At 39.3% G+C, this 18,930-nt stretch overlaps 1 protein-coding gene across 2 annotated transcripts in view; it reads left to right on the top strand.

Annotated features, from left to right (window-relative positions):
• LOC135461559 (DNA-directed RNA polymerase III subunit RPC2-like) overlaps positions 1-17,433 on the top strand; it is a 32,077-nt gene extending 14,644 nt beyond the window's left edge. The window contains exons 12-30 of one of the 2 annotated variants that reach the window (XM_064738713.1): positions 777-887; positions 1,937-2,026; positions 2,365-2,527; positions 3,758-3,911; positions 4,199-4,273; positions 5,144-5,242; positions 5,717-5,844; positions 6,313-6,398; positions 7,301-7,424; positions 8,830-8,988; positions 9,434-9,554; positions 10,379-10,522; positions 10,976-11,024; positions 11,512-11,529; positions 11,822-11,927; positions 12,395-12,491; positions 13,035-13,232; positions 16,306-16,395; positions 16,851-17,433. In XM_064738713.1, coding sequence (XP_064594783.1) covers positions 777-887; positions 1,937-2,026; positions 2,365-2,527; positions 3,758-3,911; positions 4,199-4,273; positions 5,144-5,242; positions 5,717-5,844; positions 6,313-6,398; positions 7,301-7,424; positions 8,830-8,988; positions 9,434-9,554; positions 10,379-10,522; positions 10,976-11,024; positions 11,512-11,529; positions 11,822-11,927; positions 12,395-12,491; positions 13,035-13,232; positions 16,306-16,395; positions 16,851-16,983 — 2,145 coding nt within the window. In that variant the 3' untranslated portion in view covers positions 16,984-17,433. Of the gene's footprint in view, positions 1-776; positions 888-1,936; positions 2,027-2,364; positions 2,528-3,757; positions 3,912-4,198; positions 4,274-5,143; positions 5,243-5,716; positions 5,845-6,312; positions 6,399-7,300; positions 7,425-8,829; positions 8,989-9,433; positions 9,555-10,378; positions 10,523-10,975; positions 11,025-11,511; positions 11,530-11,821; positions 11,928-12,394; positions 12,492-12,990; positions 13,233-16,305; positions 16,396-16,850 lie in introns of those variants that run through there. The other variant, XR_010443374.1, reaches the window with a different exon arrangement.
• Positions 17,434-18,930: the final 1,497 nt, after the last annotated feature.

Here is an 18,930-nt window from a genome sequence, read left to right as displayed (position 1 = left end):
CTGTACAGTACATGTAGGTTTCAGGAGAATCAATGCTATTTCCACATTAAGTTGTCCATGTCAAAGCTGTTTTTCTGTACAGTACATGTAGGTTTCAGGAGAATCAATGCTATTTCCACATTAAGTTGTCCATGTCAAAGCTGTTTTTCTGTACAGTACGTGTAGGTTTCATGAGAGTCATTGCTATTTCCACATTAAGTTGTTGGTGTCAAAGTTGTTTTTACTGCACAGTACGTGTAGATGTCCGGAGAGTCATGGCTATTTCCTCATTAAGTTGTTGGTGTCAAAGTTGTTTTTATTGTACTGTACATGTAGGTTTCAGGAGAATCAATGCTATTTCCTCATTAAGTTGTCGGTGTCAAAGCTATTTTTACTGTACAGTATGTGTCAGTTTCAGGAGAATCAGTGCTATTTCCACATTAATTTGTCGGTGTCAAGGCTGTTTTTACTGTACAGTACGTGTAGGTTTCATGAGAGTCAGTGCTAATTCCACATTAAACTGACTGTCAAAGCTGTTTTTACTGTACTGTACGTGTAGGTTTCAGGAGTGTCAATGCTATTTCCACATTAAGTTGTCGGTGTCAAAGCTGTTTTTTACTGTGTTAAAAATTGTTAAAACCTTTGTTCAAAACACAATGGGGTGAAATTAAGTGGTAAATCATTAGTTATGGCCTAGAAATGAATGGTGCTGATACAGGTGTAACATCAAGTGAACTACACCTGGGAGCCATTCTCGTGTGGTGTGTTGTGCTTTTACCTGAGCCTTCCTTTCACAGGGTAACTGGTCAATTAAGAGGTTTAAGATGGACAGGGCGGGTGTCACACAGGTGCTGTCTCGACTGTCCTACATCTCGGCCCTGGGCATGATGACGAGAATATCCAGCCAGGTAATCTACGTCGCTTTCTGTCAACTGGCTTTGATGTCACATTAAATTGATCTGTACACACAAATGTATGTATTATTTTATGTAAGCTACTGAAGGAGTGTTCTTGCAGTGCTGTGTTGCTGCATGTATATGAGGGCACTATCACACCATGAGCAACTGTTCAGCTAGAAATTACTCATCTATTGAGTGAGTGAGTGAGTGAGTGAGTGCTTGGGGTTTAACGTCGTACTTAACAATTTTTCAGTAATATGACGATGAAGGAATCATTAGTGTGCTTGTAATGCCCACTGCTCTTTTATCTCGTGCTGCTTCACTGAGACGACTTACCGAAGGCAAGTAAGCCGCCCCGCCCGAGCCATTAAACTGATACGGGTCAACCAGTCAAGCGAGGAAGTTACAACTTACTCTTTTAAAGTCTTAGGTGTGATTCGACCCTGGATTTACCGCTCTACTCATCTATTGTGAATAGATTAAGAAAATCATATATTTTCTTGATCCTGTGAAAGCAGCCTTTAGAATTAAATATGAAATTATTTATTATTTCTGATAAATAAATGCTTATTACATGTACTTATGTCTGATAAATAAATGCCCCAATGTATGAGGAACTGAGAAACATATCAAAGCTGAAATTTAAAATTTGTTTAATATCAAAATTTGTTATTGGGTAGGATGTACTGTAGTAAAAGAAACATGCCACATACCTGTTGTAAATGTGACGAATGATCATACCATAAATCGTTATGTCACCAAGGACATTCTGGATGGTGAAGCTTTGAGGTCATAGCTAAGGAGGAATCTTCAGCCTTTTTGCCAGAGGTTTTTCACACATATTCTCAAAGTAAGCTCACAAAGATATCGTTGAAATATTGCGGAAGAGGAATTAAACCATAATCGTTCATTGACTCTCGCAGCAAACAAACTTTGTTTATTCCACATTTATTTTTATCTCCCTTAAAATCGTTGTTAACTTTAAAAATAAATTATTTCAGTTAATACTGTTTATTTTTCAGGTAGCATTAACCACTACTTTTGTTTTAATTTTGTAGTTCGAGAAAACTCGTAAAGTCAGTGGTCCTCGATCACTTCAGCCCTCACAGTGGGGAATGCTGTGCCCTTCTGACACTCCAGAGGGAGAGGTGGGTACATGTAGATTAATATGTCCCCTGAGGGAGACATAGGTAGTTATGACTCCAATTTCAGAATGTGCTTAATAATTTGAAAAGTTTTATACTCACTGTCACCATATTGTATATTTGATTATCTAGGTATACTCTGTGGAAATGTCTGGTTTCTCATTACTTAGCTTATAGTCTTCATAACTGTGAATTGTGATTTCTAACGTGGATAAAAATCATATTATATATAATGAGTAACTTTAAAAAAAAATTAACAGTTAAACTTCTTTGAAATGAATTCTTGACTTAGCCAGTGCAGGTTGGTGATGGTTGACTGTTGATGTACCCTTATTTCTCAGGCGTGTGGTTTAGTGAAGAATTTGGCCCTGATGACCCACATAACCACGGACCTAGATGAGGAAGCCATAGTGCGTCTGGCCTTTAACCTTGGGGTGGAGGACATTCACTTCCTGAGTGGGGAGGAAATGAACGGGCCGTATGTCTACACTGTCTTTCTGAATGGTAAGGTGGACCAGGGAGATGTGCTGTGTTTAGATAGTATTAAGGATCCCTGCAGCACAACCTCATGAATTGCTCGTTTTCGAAGTGGTGCCTAATTGTTCCAAGCCAGATCAGTATGGTACCTAGATTTTCAATGAATAAAAACTGAAACTAGGCTCTGAGTTTAAAAATGATAAAATTGTTCAGGTTTTCTTCGCAGATTCTTGCAACAGCTTGTTAAACTTTGGAGACACATTTGTGGTCATGCTGTGATGTATTATTTGTGCAGTATTTCAGCCATATCTTGGCGAGAAGTTGTTAGAACCAAGATCAGTGAGGGTATAAAACAAACAAGATGCTATTAAAATCAAATAATAAAACAAAAATCTGACAAAATATAGAAACTTTCTTAATTCAGTTTACAATATACAGTAGTTTTTACACTATCCCAAATAGACTGCCTTGGTGACTTAATGGTGAGAGCATCGGCCTTGAAGTCCTGAGACCTGGGATCAAACTTGGGTCGAGTTATACCAAAGAAAAAATGGTTCTTGTTGCTGCCTCACTTGGCACTCAGCAGTGAGAAGTTAGAGCAAGGAAATAGGACTGTTTGGCCTTGTTTCAGTATAATGTGACTGGGTGGGGTGTCATGTCTGGTGTCATTGGCATGATACTTCAGTGGCGGCATCACTCGTCCTGCCACAAGACGACACAGTATACGTAAACACCACTAAATGAATCCTCGTCATCATATGGCTGCAGAATTGTTGAGTACGATGTTAAACTCCATGCGAGTACGATGTTAAACCCCATACGAGTACAATGTTAAACCCCATACGAGTATGATGTTAAACCCCATACGAGTACGATGTTAAACCCCATACGAGTATGATGTTAAACCCCATACGAGTACGATGTTAAACCCCATACGAGTATGATGTTAAACCCAATACGAGTACGATGTTAAACCCCATATGAGTATGATGTTAATCCCCACACAAGTACGATGTTAAACATACATACATGTATCCCAAATACCAGCACCAGGTAGTCATTGCTCCCATAGCCAACACAACTAGCTTTAGATATAAGGACCCACTCGGTTCACCAGGCCCGCACTGGAGAGCCCTAGGTTAGTTGCCTTTTATGCTAGTGTGTTATCCTATTCTTTTCAACTTATAGATGCCGCAGCGGATGTTATAATAAGGGCCTACAAGTTTGTTTTTCTTCATTTCACGTTGTAATTCTCAGGTAATATTTTGGGTGTGGTGAGAGATTATGTGCGCTTGGTGAAGACTTTCCGCTTGATGCGGCGTTCTGGTTACATCAGTGAGTTTGTATCAATCTGCCCCAACCACGGCCATCGTTGTGTATACATAGCATCTGATGCAGGGCGGGTGTGCCGGTGAGTAGGAGATACTGCCTGGTGATATTTATGCCTGGCTTGTTAGCTGTAAATAATAAAGCATGATAGGGATGGAAATGTAGAACAAAGAGAAGCAAAAAAGCTTGAAATATTGGAGTTGTTGTTCAAGCATTTTCGCCAATTCTTAAAATATAGAAGTTAATTTTTGAATCATTTTTACCAGCATGACTGTTATGCAAATATGTTTGTTTGAAACCAGCCAATCCTTTGTAAAATTCTGTAAATATTATGCCAAATCAGTGATAAACCTTAGCTTGTGTTGACAGACCGTACATCATTGTGAGTGATGGGCGCCCCTTGGTGACCAGAAAACACATCAAGGAGCTCACACAGGGCTTCAGGTACGTGTGCACCAGTGGCTGATGAGCCTGAATGTTTCTTGCTTGTGATAATTTGGTTGTGATTCAGTGAATACCTGTAACTTAATTAAGGCAACTTTTATCCAGTCCCCACCCCCAAACCCCCCAACCCCCCAGACAACTATCAAACCTATGGTTTGAGTAATATTATACTCATCTGTGGTGCATCAGTATTTGTGTGGTAGCTAATTGTGCTATATACTGATTAATAAAAACCCAGCAAAGCAAATAGAAAAGATTGTACATATATCTTGGAAGCTGCTTATTACAGAATGGCTATGTTTGCTACTGCTGCTTTGGTATAATGTGTCTTAGGGTTAATAAATTGGTGACCTAGATTTGGTAAGGGTAAATTACAGGCACATGTTTCATTTCAAGTTGGGAGACTTTGAATCAAACTCAAGTTGGGACATACCAAAGACTTTCAAAAGAGTACGTGTTGCTTGCTTGCTTCTCGCTCAGCATTGAGAAGGGCAGGGCTGGCTGACCAAGTGTCAGTGTGATGTGACTGGGTGGGGTGTCATGCCTGTTGTCTTAGGCATGACACTTCAGTGGCGGCAGCACTTTGGTCGAATGGACTCGCCCCGCCACAGGAAAACACAGTATATATACACATTTCTGATGATGATGACTCTGCATACAACTGAAAAATTGTTAAGCGCAACATAAAATCTTGTATATACATACATACATACATACATACATGTATACATTTCAAGCCGTTCATTATTTTCAACACTACATTTGATGTTACGGTTAAGTTAGATGAGCTCTATCAGCAAAACTAGTATTGATTTTATTTGTACTACCCATGAAAAGATAACAGTGCCAATAGTTTACTTACTTTTTTAGGAGTTTTGAGGACTTTCTCCATGATGGTTTGGTGGAGTACTTGGATGTGAATGAGGAGAATGACTGTATGATTTCTCTGTATGAGGATGAAATCAGCAGGTAAATCAACAACACTTATTAATCTTTCTGTGGTTCTGTAAAATGGTTCTGTTTTGTGGATGCAGTATTCAGTATTCCCGTAAAATGAATTTGAAGTTATTTCATATTGGCCTAAAGGCAAGAAGGGATTCCCAGATTTCTATGCCGTTTCAGGAAAAACTGTAATTCTTCTGATTTTAAGGACAGATCATAGCAGTGCTGAAAGCTAAAAATACTTTTCTTTCCTCGTTTTTTTTTGGAAGAGTAAAAATATGAATATGTTATTCGTTAGATGCACTAAGTATGTGAGAAAATACAAGCTGTATCTTCTTCTTACACTTACATGTATATTGACTAAAAAGAGCCGACCAAATGTCCCAAAAATTAGAAGAATTACACTGATTTTAGTTACATGTAATTAACTGGGAATTACATATTTTCCATGTTACTTTAAACAAGGATGATCCGCACATGTTCTTCCCTGGTTTTTTGTAGCGACACAACCCACCTTGAGATAGAGCCGTTCACCATCCTGGGGGTATGTGCTGGGCTGATCCCCTACCCCCATCACAACCAGTCCCCCAGAAACACCTACCAGTGTGCCATGGGAAAACAGGCTATGGGTATGTTCACAGGCTTAGTACTGATAGATATAGCTGGGTAGAGTGTGTTCCATATCTAAAGCTTGGCCAATCTACCATTGACCAAGAACTTACCATTGGTTTCATGGTAGAAATCCAGGCTGCAATCCAAATCAGACTGGTGAAAGTTGCTAACATCAAGTTGTTGGTATGCGAACACAGAAGAATTTTGTGTATAGAAGGGTGTTGAAGTTCAAGAGCACTATTCAGAACTGGCTGTGGATAAGCTCTAAAAACTATTTGTATATGTTGGTTAGATCATTTGTGAGAATCAGTTTTGGTTTTGGCTTTTAGACAAAGCTAAAGAATACTTGTACAATGGAGATTCACGTATTGCTGTGTTGAAATGTCATTGTGGTATTTCTTTGTTTTATTTCTTTGTTTTTGTATACATTTGGTGGTTAGCAGATTTATAAACAAACAATGACAGATAGGATATCTCTGTTTTAGGAACAATTGGTTATAATCAGCGTAATCGCATTGACACCCTGCTCTACTTCCTGTGTTACCCTCAAGCACCTTTAGTCAAATCCAAGGTTTGTATTGATACATGTAAGAAAAAATAAAACAGGAACAGGTAACACCTATATGTATTATGATCAATTTTGCTCTGAAATGAAAGAATCTGTTACTGTTACATGTACCTATTTTTATTGGTTTTGATTCATAGTATTAAGTATCGTGTATAAAAATATATTAGCTTGACATTGCTTTATGATGTGAAGAAATTTGATAAATACATTAAAACCACAACATTATCTTTCATTACAGACAATAGTTGATCAACTGACATTGAATTTTCTGCCAGGTATCCACAATACATTTATACACAACGTTATCCTTCATTACCTGGTTTCCTCTCCGTCTGTACGTGGGAAGGTTTGTCAGCAACCTGCAGGTGGTCGTGGGTTTCCCTGGGCACTGCCCAGTTTCCCCCCACCGTAATGATGACGGCCGTCGTATAAGTGAAATATTCTTGAGTACGGTGTAAAACACCAGTCAAATAAATAAATCCTTCATTGCAGACAATAGAGTTGATCAAGTGACATTGAATTTTCTGCCAGGTATCCACAATACATTTATACCACAACATTATCTTTCATTACAGACAATAGAGTTGATCAACTGGAATTGAATTTTCAGCCAGGTATCCACAATACATTTATACCACAACATTATCTTTCAGTACAGACAATAGAGTTGATCAACTGGAATTGAATTTTCTGCCAGGTATCCACAATACATTTATACTACGACCTTATCTTTTATTACAGACAATAGAGTTGATCAAGTGACATTGAATTTTCAGCCAGGTATCCACAATACATTTATACCACAACACTATCTTACATTACAGACAATAGTTGATCAAGTGACATTGAATTTTCAGCCAGGTATCCACAATACATTTATACCACAACATTATCTTTCATTACAGACAATAGAGTTGATCAACTTTGACAAATTGCCTGCTGGCCAGAACGCAACTGTGGCAGTGATGAGTTACAGTGGCTATGACATTGAGGATGCTCTGGTGCTTAACAAGGCCTCTTTGGACAGGGGTAATACTATACTAACGTGTCTAACCCAGCACCTCACAGGAACAGGGGCCACTTTCACAAAACTTCATATTTCTCGTATCTTTTTTCCTAAAAGAAGTTGTCTGGGTTATCCTGCCATAAGGCGATATCATTTATGAGAAAAGTTATGAAAAATTGATCTACAAAGTGTTGTGAAAGTGGCCTGAGTTTGCTTCAGATAAGATGTTGGCTCCTTTGAACATTGACATAAAAGACATAAGTGGACTAAGAAATATTGTCAGGTTAGGCAAGGTATTGTGATACTGAGGTGTCTGTTTAGATAGGTTTCAGGGTACATATAAAGAGGATATGTAATGAGTGACTCTCGATATCAAATTTATTAAACTAGAGTAGTAGTTTCCATGAAAATGAAAACTACTGCTCGAGTTTAATAAATTTGATATCGAGGGTCATGAATTGCATATCCTATTTATCCCATAAATGCCTTATTGTAAATTTATAGCGGAAATAATCATTACGATTTAAACTTTTCGGAAACTGCGCAGACTTCTAACCGCATAGTAATCTCACATGCATAGTTCAAGTGAAACCTCATTAGTAAGTGGCAAATACATGGAGTATAATATAGCACAGACAAAATTTATTTACATAACGACTTTTTATACCACAGATATGTCAAAAGTTTGCTTTACACAATATATCATTCCATACATTAACATTTATGACAGAAACAAAGTTCAGAAAAATAATGTCAAAATTAGCAAAGCACAAAGTTTTAGGCCTATAGAATAATGTCAAGATGTTTCCATTCTGGGGATTTCACTTAGCCTTCTTGGCGATATCTCTATGTCGTAGTCAATGTCGAGGATTTTTACATTGATTCGATTATCTCTTGTCACATTTATAACTCTGCCGTGTCATTTTTTGTCAATTTTTACAATATCTCCTTGTCGAACGTAGGCCATATTGACATTTGCAGACGACAAGAAAAAGTTGTAAAAAAAAGTAGTGCCTGTACAGATGAGTTGTAACTTTTGATTGGTAGATTTGATGAATGAAAAGATACATGGACCAGTCAAAATGTCGGAATTTGTATTGCGTGTGGTGCATATCAAAACGATATGTCATGCCTTTATTACCAGGAAAAATGAACGTTTATGGGAAAAATGTATTGTAGATTTTCAGTTTATGATATATGTATAAATGTGGCCTGTGACTGTCTGGAAACCTCAACAAATGAAACATACATTTCGGGAGTCAGCAGGAATTTGTCATCTGAAATGGACCACATATGTATGATCATTTTCATTTTGCTTCGGGAACAAGTTGAATTATTGCTAATGTGAAATGTGTAATATTTCTAAATTTAAAGAATAAATCACCAAAAGCAGCACTGATGTCTGGTCATGTTTTGTTTTTTTTGCAGGATTTGGTCGATGTCTTGTTTACAGAAAACAAAATGTGACCTTGAAGAGATATGCTAATCAGACTTTTGACAAGGTCATGGGGCCAATGGTGGATGCGACAACTCGTAAATCAATATGGAAGCATGACTGCCTGGACTCCGATGGAATTGCTGCCCCAGGTTTGTGCATGGAAATAGCGTACATAGAATGAGACTCGAGCTGAAGCTCAATTTAATGAATTACTGTAAAGGAAACTTTCAGGAACTGGGTTTGATAGTATAAAACTGTGCATGTTTAAAACTTCATTTTGTGCTGACTATTGGATTCAAATCATATTGGATAAGGTCTACAGGAATATGCCGTAAAACATAGGTTTAAGATTTTGCTTTCTAGAAGTTAATTATTTTATTCCAGTTTGAATGTTCCACACATCTATTACAGGAGTACATTGTAACTAGTAATTTTCAGATGACAGCTGCAGGTCATGAAGTTTTAGGTACTGGGTATGCTGCTTTTCAGGATTGTGATCCACTAATCATTTTGTTGATTTTAAATACATTTTCCTGTTTAGTGGCAAAAGAAAACCTGAATGCTTAAGGATGTTTTTGTTTCACGACGGTTTAGGTGTTAGAGCTGAGAATCGGCAGGTGTTGGTAAACAAGTATATGCCCACAGTGACAGCGAGCCCTATTCAGTCTACCCCGGGGCAACCCCAGCAGCCCGAGTACAGGGATGTTCCTATCACGTGAGTAGGGAACCATTAGTGTTCGTCTGTAAAATACGCAGTTTTCGAAGTGATGTCCCAGCGCAAAATGACATCATTGCTTTATGGCATAGTAAGTCTACTTACTAAGTTTTTTTTTTTTTGCTAAGTTTTTAACATAGCAGTGTTTGTGCTAAGTCTAAGATAAGACTAATGGCACAGTATCATTTTTTTTTTAAATATTTGACATCCAAGCCCACCGAAGAACATAATTCAAAAGATTAATCCAATTCTATTTAATTAGTTCTCTATAATTTTTATATACCACTGTGTTAAACATGGCCCAAGGACCTTTGTACCTTAAAGTGATGGCATCAGACTGCAAAGGGACATTACTCTGTTGGTGTATTTTGAAACCGAGGGGTTGTGGCTGATGGAAGTAGTCAGAATTGGGCTTCGGCAGGGGGGTTGTCCGAGTACTTCTTGTTCCAGATATTGTATTTTATATAATGCTCCAGAAGAAATTGACTGAGAAGATTTTTCCTCTGACTGACGCTTGTCCATATTTAACTGTAAAAACAGCATCGATTTAAATGCCGTCACCGGTAGAGTGGGTTATAGTGATATTCTCTATGTCCACTAGAAATGCACTGGGCTAGTTATTTAAAAAAATGCACAAAAAGTCAGTATTACTTGGAGGACACTGCCTGATATCGTGTCAAATAGTTATTAACATGTAGCCTTGGCTGTTTCTGAGTGCTTTTGGACCTCTTTGTAGTCTAAAAATCCCATTTGCTGTGTGTTTAGTTTTCTGGCTGCTACAGGTTGTATCAAGTGAAAAATGTAAGCTATGATTCTAATTGCAGGTATAAAGGTGCTGAAGCCTCCTATGTGGAGAAAGTGATGATTTCATCCAATCAGGAAGAGGCTTTTCTCATTAAGCTACTGATGCGACAAACCCGCCGACCAGAAATAGGGGACAAATTCAGTAGTCGGCATGGACAGAAAGGGTGAATGTTTTGTATCAAACTATTGCTTCAACCACTTGCTTCAGAATGAGAAAGTTGTTCTTTTGGAAGTATGGTAGTTGTGGTGATAGGACTGGATTGTACATACGTGTACATGTATGCTGCAAATCTAGTTGATAGTGTCATATTGTAATAATTGATTATTATGATGGTTGCCTCTTCGCCCGTTCGTGGAAAGGCCTGGCAGCAACCTGCAGATGGTCGTGCATTTCCCTCGGGCTCTACCTGGTTTCTTCCCACCATGATGCTGGACGCTGTTGTATTAGTGAAATATTCTTCAGTTTGGTGTATAATGATTGAACATTATATTAAATTTCATCAAAAATTTTTTGAGTGTCATGCTAACATTTGAACGTATGCATTTGAGCTAGGTAAATGCATGTGACAGTTGAGACAAAATTCTGACTGATAGCTCTATGTTTTTGATTGTTTTAGAGTTTGTGGCCTAATAGTGCCTCAAGAGGACATGCCATTTAATGATCTGGTGAGTTCAACCATTGGGAGTGAAGCACTAGTTGTATAGTGAGGCATCATTTCTTGCTGGTACTATTGTTCTCAGTGTGTAAGAGTGATTTCTAGAGCGTGCCAGATTTTTAGTGTGTGACATCATCCATGTAGTGCAACATTTTTCTGAGTCTGTCGGTTAGTCCAGTTTCACATCATTCAGTGGGAATCTAAGATTTTAGGCCAGACTTCAAAGTATTTCTCTTAAATGAAGATGGTCTGGTTTATGGATGGAGGTGTGTCATTGCAGTTCTGACTGACATACAAGGCATACCCCGATGATAACATAGCCCAGAATGTGCAGCAGAACAAAAACTGTGCAATCAATGTAATTAGAAGGAAATTGATCAAATAATTATATCAGTAGTTTTAGAAGAAGCTAAAAGACTTAGTTTGCCATAGTAAAAGTGTGAAAAGGGTTTTCTGTACAAAATTCTTACCTGTTTACAACATTGCTTTCTTTGTAGGGGATGTGTCCGGATGTGGTATGTTGATGTTTTTATCAGTATATGTATGTATAAAGGAAAACCATGTAAATTTTGATTACAGTTTTCAGATTTTTGTTACAATATCCAAATTTTTGTTTTGGATTTCTTTTGTGCTTGAGTTGGATTTTTCACATATTTTCTGCTGGGTTTGATATCTGATGACTTGGCCGTTAACATTGGCACGTTGATAATGTTTTAGATCATGATTTAGCTTTGCTGCCCTGTTTCGTTGGTCTGTAGATACGTTGTACATGTATGTCTAGTGTATATGACTATGTGACTTGCACAGATCATGAATCCTCATGGGTACCCTTCCCGTATGACGGTGGGCAAATTGATGGAATTGTTAGGCGGGAAAGCAGGTGTGCTGGATGGGAAATTCCATTATGGAACAGGTAAAGTATCATGTGAAATAACCAAATTTTGAAATTGAAGCCTATTTCTCCAAAACACTTTCATAACCTTCATTTCTGAAAGTATTACAGGTTGTGTGTATGTCTACTGAAGATTATACTTGGGCATGCACTTCAAGTGGACTTAACATTTTACTGTTTTAAAAAAATAATTGAAACACACACAAAAAAATAAAGACATATAGTATATTCATATGCAGTGATTATGATTCTGTATTGTGGGTTATTTGTTTTATCGCATTATGGTTTTGTATTGTTTATTTATTTATTTGATTGATGTTTTACACCGTACTCAAGAATATTTCATTATTTGACAGTGGCAGCATTATGAAGGGAGGAAAGTAGGCACAGCCCGGAGGAAACCCATGACCACTCGTAGGTGGCTCTGTATTGTGAGTTGTTTATTTTATAGCATTATGATTTTGTGTTGTGGTTTATTTATTTTGCAGCATTTGGAGGAGACAAAGTAGCTGATCTCTCCGAGGATTTAGTCCGCCATGGCTTCAACTATCTGGGCAAGGATTTTGTTACCTCAGGCATTACAGGGTAATTTAGAGTCTTAAAAGTATTCCAAATACCAGAAAGTAACATTTTTTATGGCCATTGTTAACTTGTTATTACATCAGAGTTGTCTTACCCTCAGTAATTTCAGAATCAAACTACACGATTATGCCTTTGATTGGTCACATTTGGATGCATTGCGAAGACAGCTTTGCCAATGAACACTGGATACCTTTTTTCCTTTCTGTTCTTGATTTTTCTCTGTCTACAGAATGATAAAACAAATTTTTTTTTAATGAATTTTTGGCCTAAATATCAAAAGAAAACTACCTCAGTGGGTCTTTGGGCTTGAAGGCTCTTACCATAAAAAACATGTTGAAAATCTCCCTGAAATGGTCACCAACACAGCGCAAACATATAGCTATACATTGATTTGATCGGGAAGTTAGCCAGTGGTCACAAATGAGAAATGTAATAAGATACAACCCTATATACGTGTACATGTACATTTGTGTAGTCTTGTTTTGTTGTCGTTGCCCTGCAGGCAGATTTGGACTAATGTTGATTTCCTGATGCCTACATTGTCAGAGAGTCCCTGTCAGCTTATATCTTCTTCGGACCAATCTACTATCAGAAGCTCAAACACATGGTCATGGACAAGATGCATGCACGAGCTAAAGGTCCCCGTGCAGTTCTGACACGACAACCCACGGAGGGCAGATCCCGTGACGGAGGGCTCCGATTGGGTGAGATGGAGCGGGACTGTTTGATTGGATATGGTGTGAGGTGAGTTCCACAGTTGTGTGTGAAAAGTCTAAATCAAATTACATCAGTTGATCAAAATACATACAATGTAGATGATAAGGAAGAAAAGAAAACTGTCACAAAATGTTATGCCCTTTCAAGGATATGTGAGGACATCAATATTGACCTATCAACTTGCTGCATGTCCTCTCAGACCTGATCATTCTCTCCTGTTTGTCCTCCATTCCAGTGTAACTTTTTGTTGCATGTCCTCTCAGACCTGATCATTCTCTCCTGTTTGTCCTCCATTCCAGTGTAACTTTTTGCTGCATGTCCTCTCAGACCTGATCATTCTCTCCTGTCTGTCCTCCATTCCAGTGTAACTTTTTGCTGCATGTCCTTTCAGACTTAGTCATTCTTTAATGTTTATCCTCCATTCCAATGTAACTTTTTGCTGCATGTCCTCTCAGACCTGGTCATTCTCTCCTGTTTGTCCTCCATTCCATTGTAACTTTTTGCTGCATGTCCTCTCAGGCCTGACCATTCTCTCCTGTTTGTCCTCCATTCCAGTGTAACTTTTTGCTGCATATCCTCTCAGACCTAGTCATTCTTTAATGTTTGTCCTCCATTCCAGTGTAACTCTTTGCTCCATGTCCTCTCAGGCCTGATCATTCTCTCCTGTTTGTCCTCCATTCCATTGTAACTTTTTGCTACATGTCCTCTCAGACCTGATCATTCTCTCCTGTTTGTCCTCCATTCCAGTGTAACTTTTTGCTGCATGTCCTCTCAGACCTGATCATTCTCTCCTGTTTGTCCTCCATTCCAGTGTAACTTTTTGCTGCATGTCCTCTCAGACCTGATCATTCTGTCCTGTTTGTCCTCCATTCCAGTGTAACTTTTTGCTGCATATCCTCTCAGACCTAGTCATTCTTTAATGTTTGTCCTTCATTCCATTGTAACTTTTTGCTCGATGTCCTCTCAGGCCTGATCATTCTCTCCTGTTTGTCCTCCATTCCAGTGTAACTTTTTGCTGCATGTCCTCTCAGACCTGATCATTCTCTCCTGTTTGTCCTCCATTCCAGTGTAACTTTTTGCTGCATGTCCTCTCAGACCTGATCATTCTCTCCTGTTTGTCCTCCATTCCAATGTAACTTTTTGCTGCATGTCCTCTCAGACCTGGCCATTCTCTCCTGTTTGTCCTTCATTCCATTGTAACTTTTTGCTGCATGTCCTCTCAGACCTGATCATTCTCTCTTGTTTGTCCTCCATTTCAGTGTAACTTTTTGCTGCATGTCCTCTCAGACCTGATCATTCTCTCCTGTTTGTCCTCCATTCCATTGTAACTTTTTGCTGCATGTCCTCTCAGACCTAGTCATTCTTTAATGTTTGTCCTCCATTCCAATGTAACTTTTTGCTGCATGTCCTCTCAGACCTGGCCATTCTCTCCTGTTTGTCCTCCATTCCAGTGTAACTTTTTGCTGCATGTCCTCTCAGGCCTGACCATTCTCTCCTGTTTGTTCTCCATTCCAGTGTAACTTTTTGCTGCATGTCCTCTCAGACCTGGCCATTCTCTCCTGTTTGTCCTCCATTCCAGTGTAACTTTTTGCTGCATGTCCTCTCAGACCTGATCATTCTGTCCTGTTTGTCCTCCATTCCAGTGTAACTTTTTGCTGCATGTCCTCTCAGACCTGATCATTCTCTCCTGTTTGTCCTCCATTCCAGTGTAACTTTTTGCTGCATGTCCTCTCAGACCTAGTCATTCTCTCTTGTTTGTCCTCCATTCCAATGTAACTTTTTGCTGCATGTCCTCTCAGACCTGATCATTCTCTCCTGTTTGTCCTCCATTCCAGTGTAACTTTTTGTTGCATGTCCTCTCAGACCTGGCCATTCTGTCCTGTTTGTCCTCCATTTCAGTGTAACTTTTTGCTACATGTCCTCTCAGACCTGATCATTCTCTCTTGTTTGTCCTCCATTCCAATGTAACTTTTTGCTGTATGTCCTCTCAGACCTGATCATTCTGTCCTGTTTATCCTCCATTCCAGTGTAACTTTTTGCTGCATGTCCTCTAAGATCTGGCCATTCTCTCTTGTTTATCCTCCATTCCAGTCTAACTTTTTGCTGCATGCCCTCTCAGACCTGATCATTCTGTCCTGTTTATCCTTCATTGCAATGCATGTTGTTGTTTTAACACTGTATGATTCATTCTTTCCTGTTTATACTCCATTCCAATGTAACTTTTTGTTTTGCATGCAGTATGAATCATTCTGTCCAGTTTATCCTCCATTCTAATGTAACTTTTTGTTTTGCGCGCGGTATGGATAAATGTCAGAGGAGGATAAAAAATAAAACTGAAAAACTGATTTGTGGGAAAAGATAGACTGTACCAGCGATTGTTCCTGTTAATAAAACATTTTAATGATTGGAAAGCCTTGAGAAACCTGAAAATCATAAAATAAATTAGGATTGGACAAAATAAGTAAAAGTAAATTTTTGTTCCATTTTTGGATTTTTTTAGTATGGGCTCGCCCATAAAATACGGAGTAAAGTTGTTGTCATTTAATGACATTACATATTTCCTGGGTTACAGTCACCAAAACGTGTACGCTCATGTTGACGTAAGGTTCATGTTGATGTATGGTTCGTGTTGATGTAAGATTCGTGTTGATGTAAGGTTCATGTTGATGTAAGGTTCATGTTGATGTATGGTTCATGTTGATGTAAGATTCGTGTTGATGTAAGGTTCATGTTGATGTAAGATTCGTGTTGATGTAAGGTTCATGTTGATGTAAGGTTCATGTTGATGTAAGGTTCATGTTGATGTATGATTCGTGTTGATGTAAGGTTCATGTTGATGTATGATTCGTGTTGATGTAAGGTTCATGTTGATGTATGATTCGTGTTGATGTAAGGTTCATGTTGATGTATGATTCGTGTTGATGTAAGGTTCATGTTGATGTAAGGGCGATTCCAGAACATTTGTCTGCATCGTTTTGAGAGGAGACTTTTGACCGCAGTTTCATATCAAACTTCGAAGTAAAATCTAAAAAAGTGGTCTTTTTGATCACTCATGTCATTATAGTGATCATGACATTTTACCTGTGTGTTTTGCTCACAGCATGCTGCTTCTTGAGAGACTAATGATCTCAAGTGATGCCTTTGAAGTGGACGTCTGTGGAAGCTGTGGTCTGATTGGATACTCAGGATGGTGGGTTTACTGTGTGCTTTGTGTTCATATACAGTGAAAACACTGCTTGGTCTGAACAACAACAGATTCATTACTTATTTTCATGTGAATGATTTTGTTTCCTGCTCAATGAATAATACTTTCTCAATCAGTTTTAGATGTGACGGGCAACTCTGTGGGTCACCTTATTTGGTCAAATTTTTAAGTAACATGTGTCTGTGTGTTAGAAATTCTTCTAACATGGACCAGTGCGTTAAAAAGGTTACATCCTCTGTTGACTTAAACAGAGGCTTGAGTACATGGCAACATCAACATTTTGTGGAGTATTACTGCTATTGCAAATTAAAATTTGCACTCAATTGGCTTCGTTATGTTCATGTTTTTTTCTCGCAGAATTTCTCATTTGTTGGGTGCAACTTGTAATTGATAATTTGTAACCCTATTCTGTAGTCAGCATTATCATTTCTCTGTTTAAGGTGCCATTACTGCAAATCCTCCACCAACGTCTCTTCCATCAAAATACCCTACGCCTGTAAACTGCTCTTCCAGGAGCTCCAGTCCATGAACATTGTGCCCAGACTATCCCTGAAGCGATACAACGAAGTCTGACACAGGTTGTCACACCACTGAACTTTGCAGTGTCAGTTTTGAGAGTGACAAGTCACACAGGTGAACTGTAACAAGTTACTTCTGAGGCTGACCCAAGTTTTGACACTTTTAAGCTGGACCATGTCTATCTGGAGTCAGACATTTGAAACAGCTGTGCTGGACCAAGTTATTTCTGAATCTGACGATGTTTTAACACTGCAAGTCAGGAGCATGTCAGTGATAAGCCCGGACTAAGTTTTGACAGTGCTAGATTGGACTATTCCAAGACTGACCTAATTTTTACAATTTGAGCCTATGGCAAGTTTGACACATCTAGACCGGACCATGTCAATTCTTGGTCTGGCACCGTCCACAGACTTTTAAGTCGATTGATATAAGTCACTGTGGAGAATGTGTTGCGAAGCACAGGGGAGAAAGGTCAAAACCCAAATACAGCTAAGTTATTGTTAACATGTTGGTCTTCTGTTATTCATTGTCAAGTCCAGCTCATGCTGGCTTCCTCTCCGGCTGTACATGGGAAGGTGTGGCGCAAACCTGCGGATGGTCTTGTGTTTCCCCCGGGTTGTGCCCAGTTTCCTCCCACCATATTGCTGGCCGCCGTCGTATAAGTGAAATATTCTCGAGTGTGGCGTAAAATACCAATCAGATAAATCATTTAGGCTGCAGAACCACATTTGCAAGGGCTTTGTGAGTGAGTGAGTGAGTGAGTGCTTGGGGTTTAACGTTGTACTCAACAATTTTTCATATGACGACGAAGGAATCCTTAAGGTGCATGTACGTGTAATGTGCCTCCTTGTTGCAGGACGGATTTCCACCGCTCTTTTATTTAGTGCTGCTTCACTGAGACGACTTACCGAAGGCAAGTAAGCTGCCCCGCCCGAGCCATTATACTGATACTGGTCAGCCAGTCGTTGCACTATCCCCTTCATGCTGAACGCCAAGCGAGGAAGTTACAACTTCTTAGGTCTTAGGTGTGACTCGATCAAGGATTGATCCTGGATCTACCGGTCCCGAAGCGGACGCTCTATCAACTGTGCTATCCGGGCTGGTCAAGGGCTTTGTGGCTTCCCCATGGTATTTAGGCTGCAGAACCACATTTGCAAGGGCTTTGTTGCTTCTTTCTTGGATCCAATTTGAGCACGTGTGGTACATGTATGAAGTTCACCAAAACATTGCTCGGTGATGTTACAGTACTAAATGGCGGTATGTACTGAATGCAGTCAGTTGTCGGAGATCCTAGGCCTCCTTTCTTCCCACGGGATCCTGTAGGACCTTAAGTATACCTTGATTGCCGGGACAATCCACAACAAAAATTAATACTCCAGGTGGGCTTTGGACGGATTCCATAACGAATGGTCTCAAAGCAAAGTATCCATGGAGACAGATCTTAATTAAAGTTTATGTGGGCCTCAGCACTGCTGTGAGATTGTGATGATAGATCATTGTACAAGCGTGCCCAGTAGGGCAGTGAGATGATTGATCATTGTACAAGCGTGCCCAGTAGGGCAGTGAGATGATTGATCATTGTACAAGCGTGCCCAGTGAGCAGTGAGATGATTGATCATTGTACAAGCGTGCCAGTGAGATGATTGATCATTGTACAAGCGTGCCTAGTGAGCAGTGAGATGATTGATCATTGTACAAGCGTGCCCAGTAGGGCAGTGAGATGATTGATCATTGTACAAGCGTGCCTAGTGAGCAGTGAGATGATTGATCATTGTACAAGCGTGCCTAGTGAGCAGTGAGATGATTGATCATTGTACAAGCGTGCCCAGTAGGGCAGTGAGATGGTTGATCATTGTACAAGCGTGCCCAGTAGGGCAGTGAGATGATTGATCATTGTACAAGCGTGCCCAGTGAGCAGATTGATCATTGTACATGCGTGCCCAGTAGGGCAGTGAGATGATTGATCATTGTACAAGCGTGCCTAGTTGAGCAGTGAGATGA

Source organism: Liolophura sinensis, chromosome 1, assembly GCF_032854445.1.
Source record: "Liolophura sinensis isolate JHLJ2023 chromosome 1, CUHK_Ljap_v2, whole genome shotgun sequence".
NCBI lineage: Eukaryota > Metazoa > Mollusca > Polyplacophora > Chitonida > Chitonidae > Liolophura > Liolophura sinensis.
This window is presented reverse-complemented; position numbering and strand designations above follow the sequence as displayed.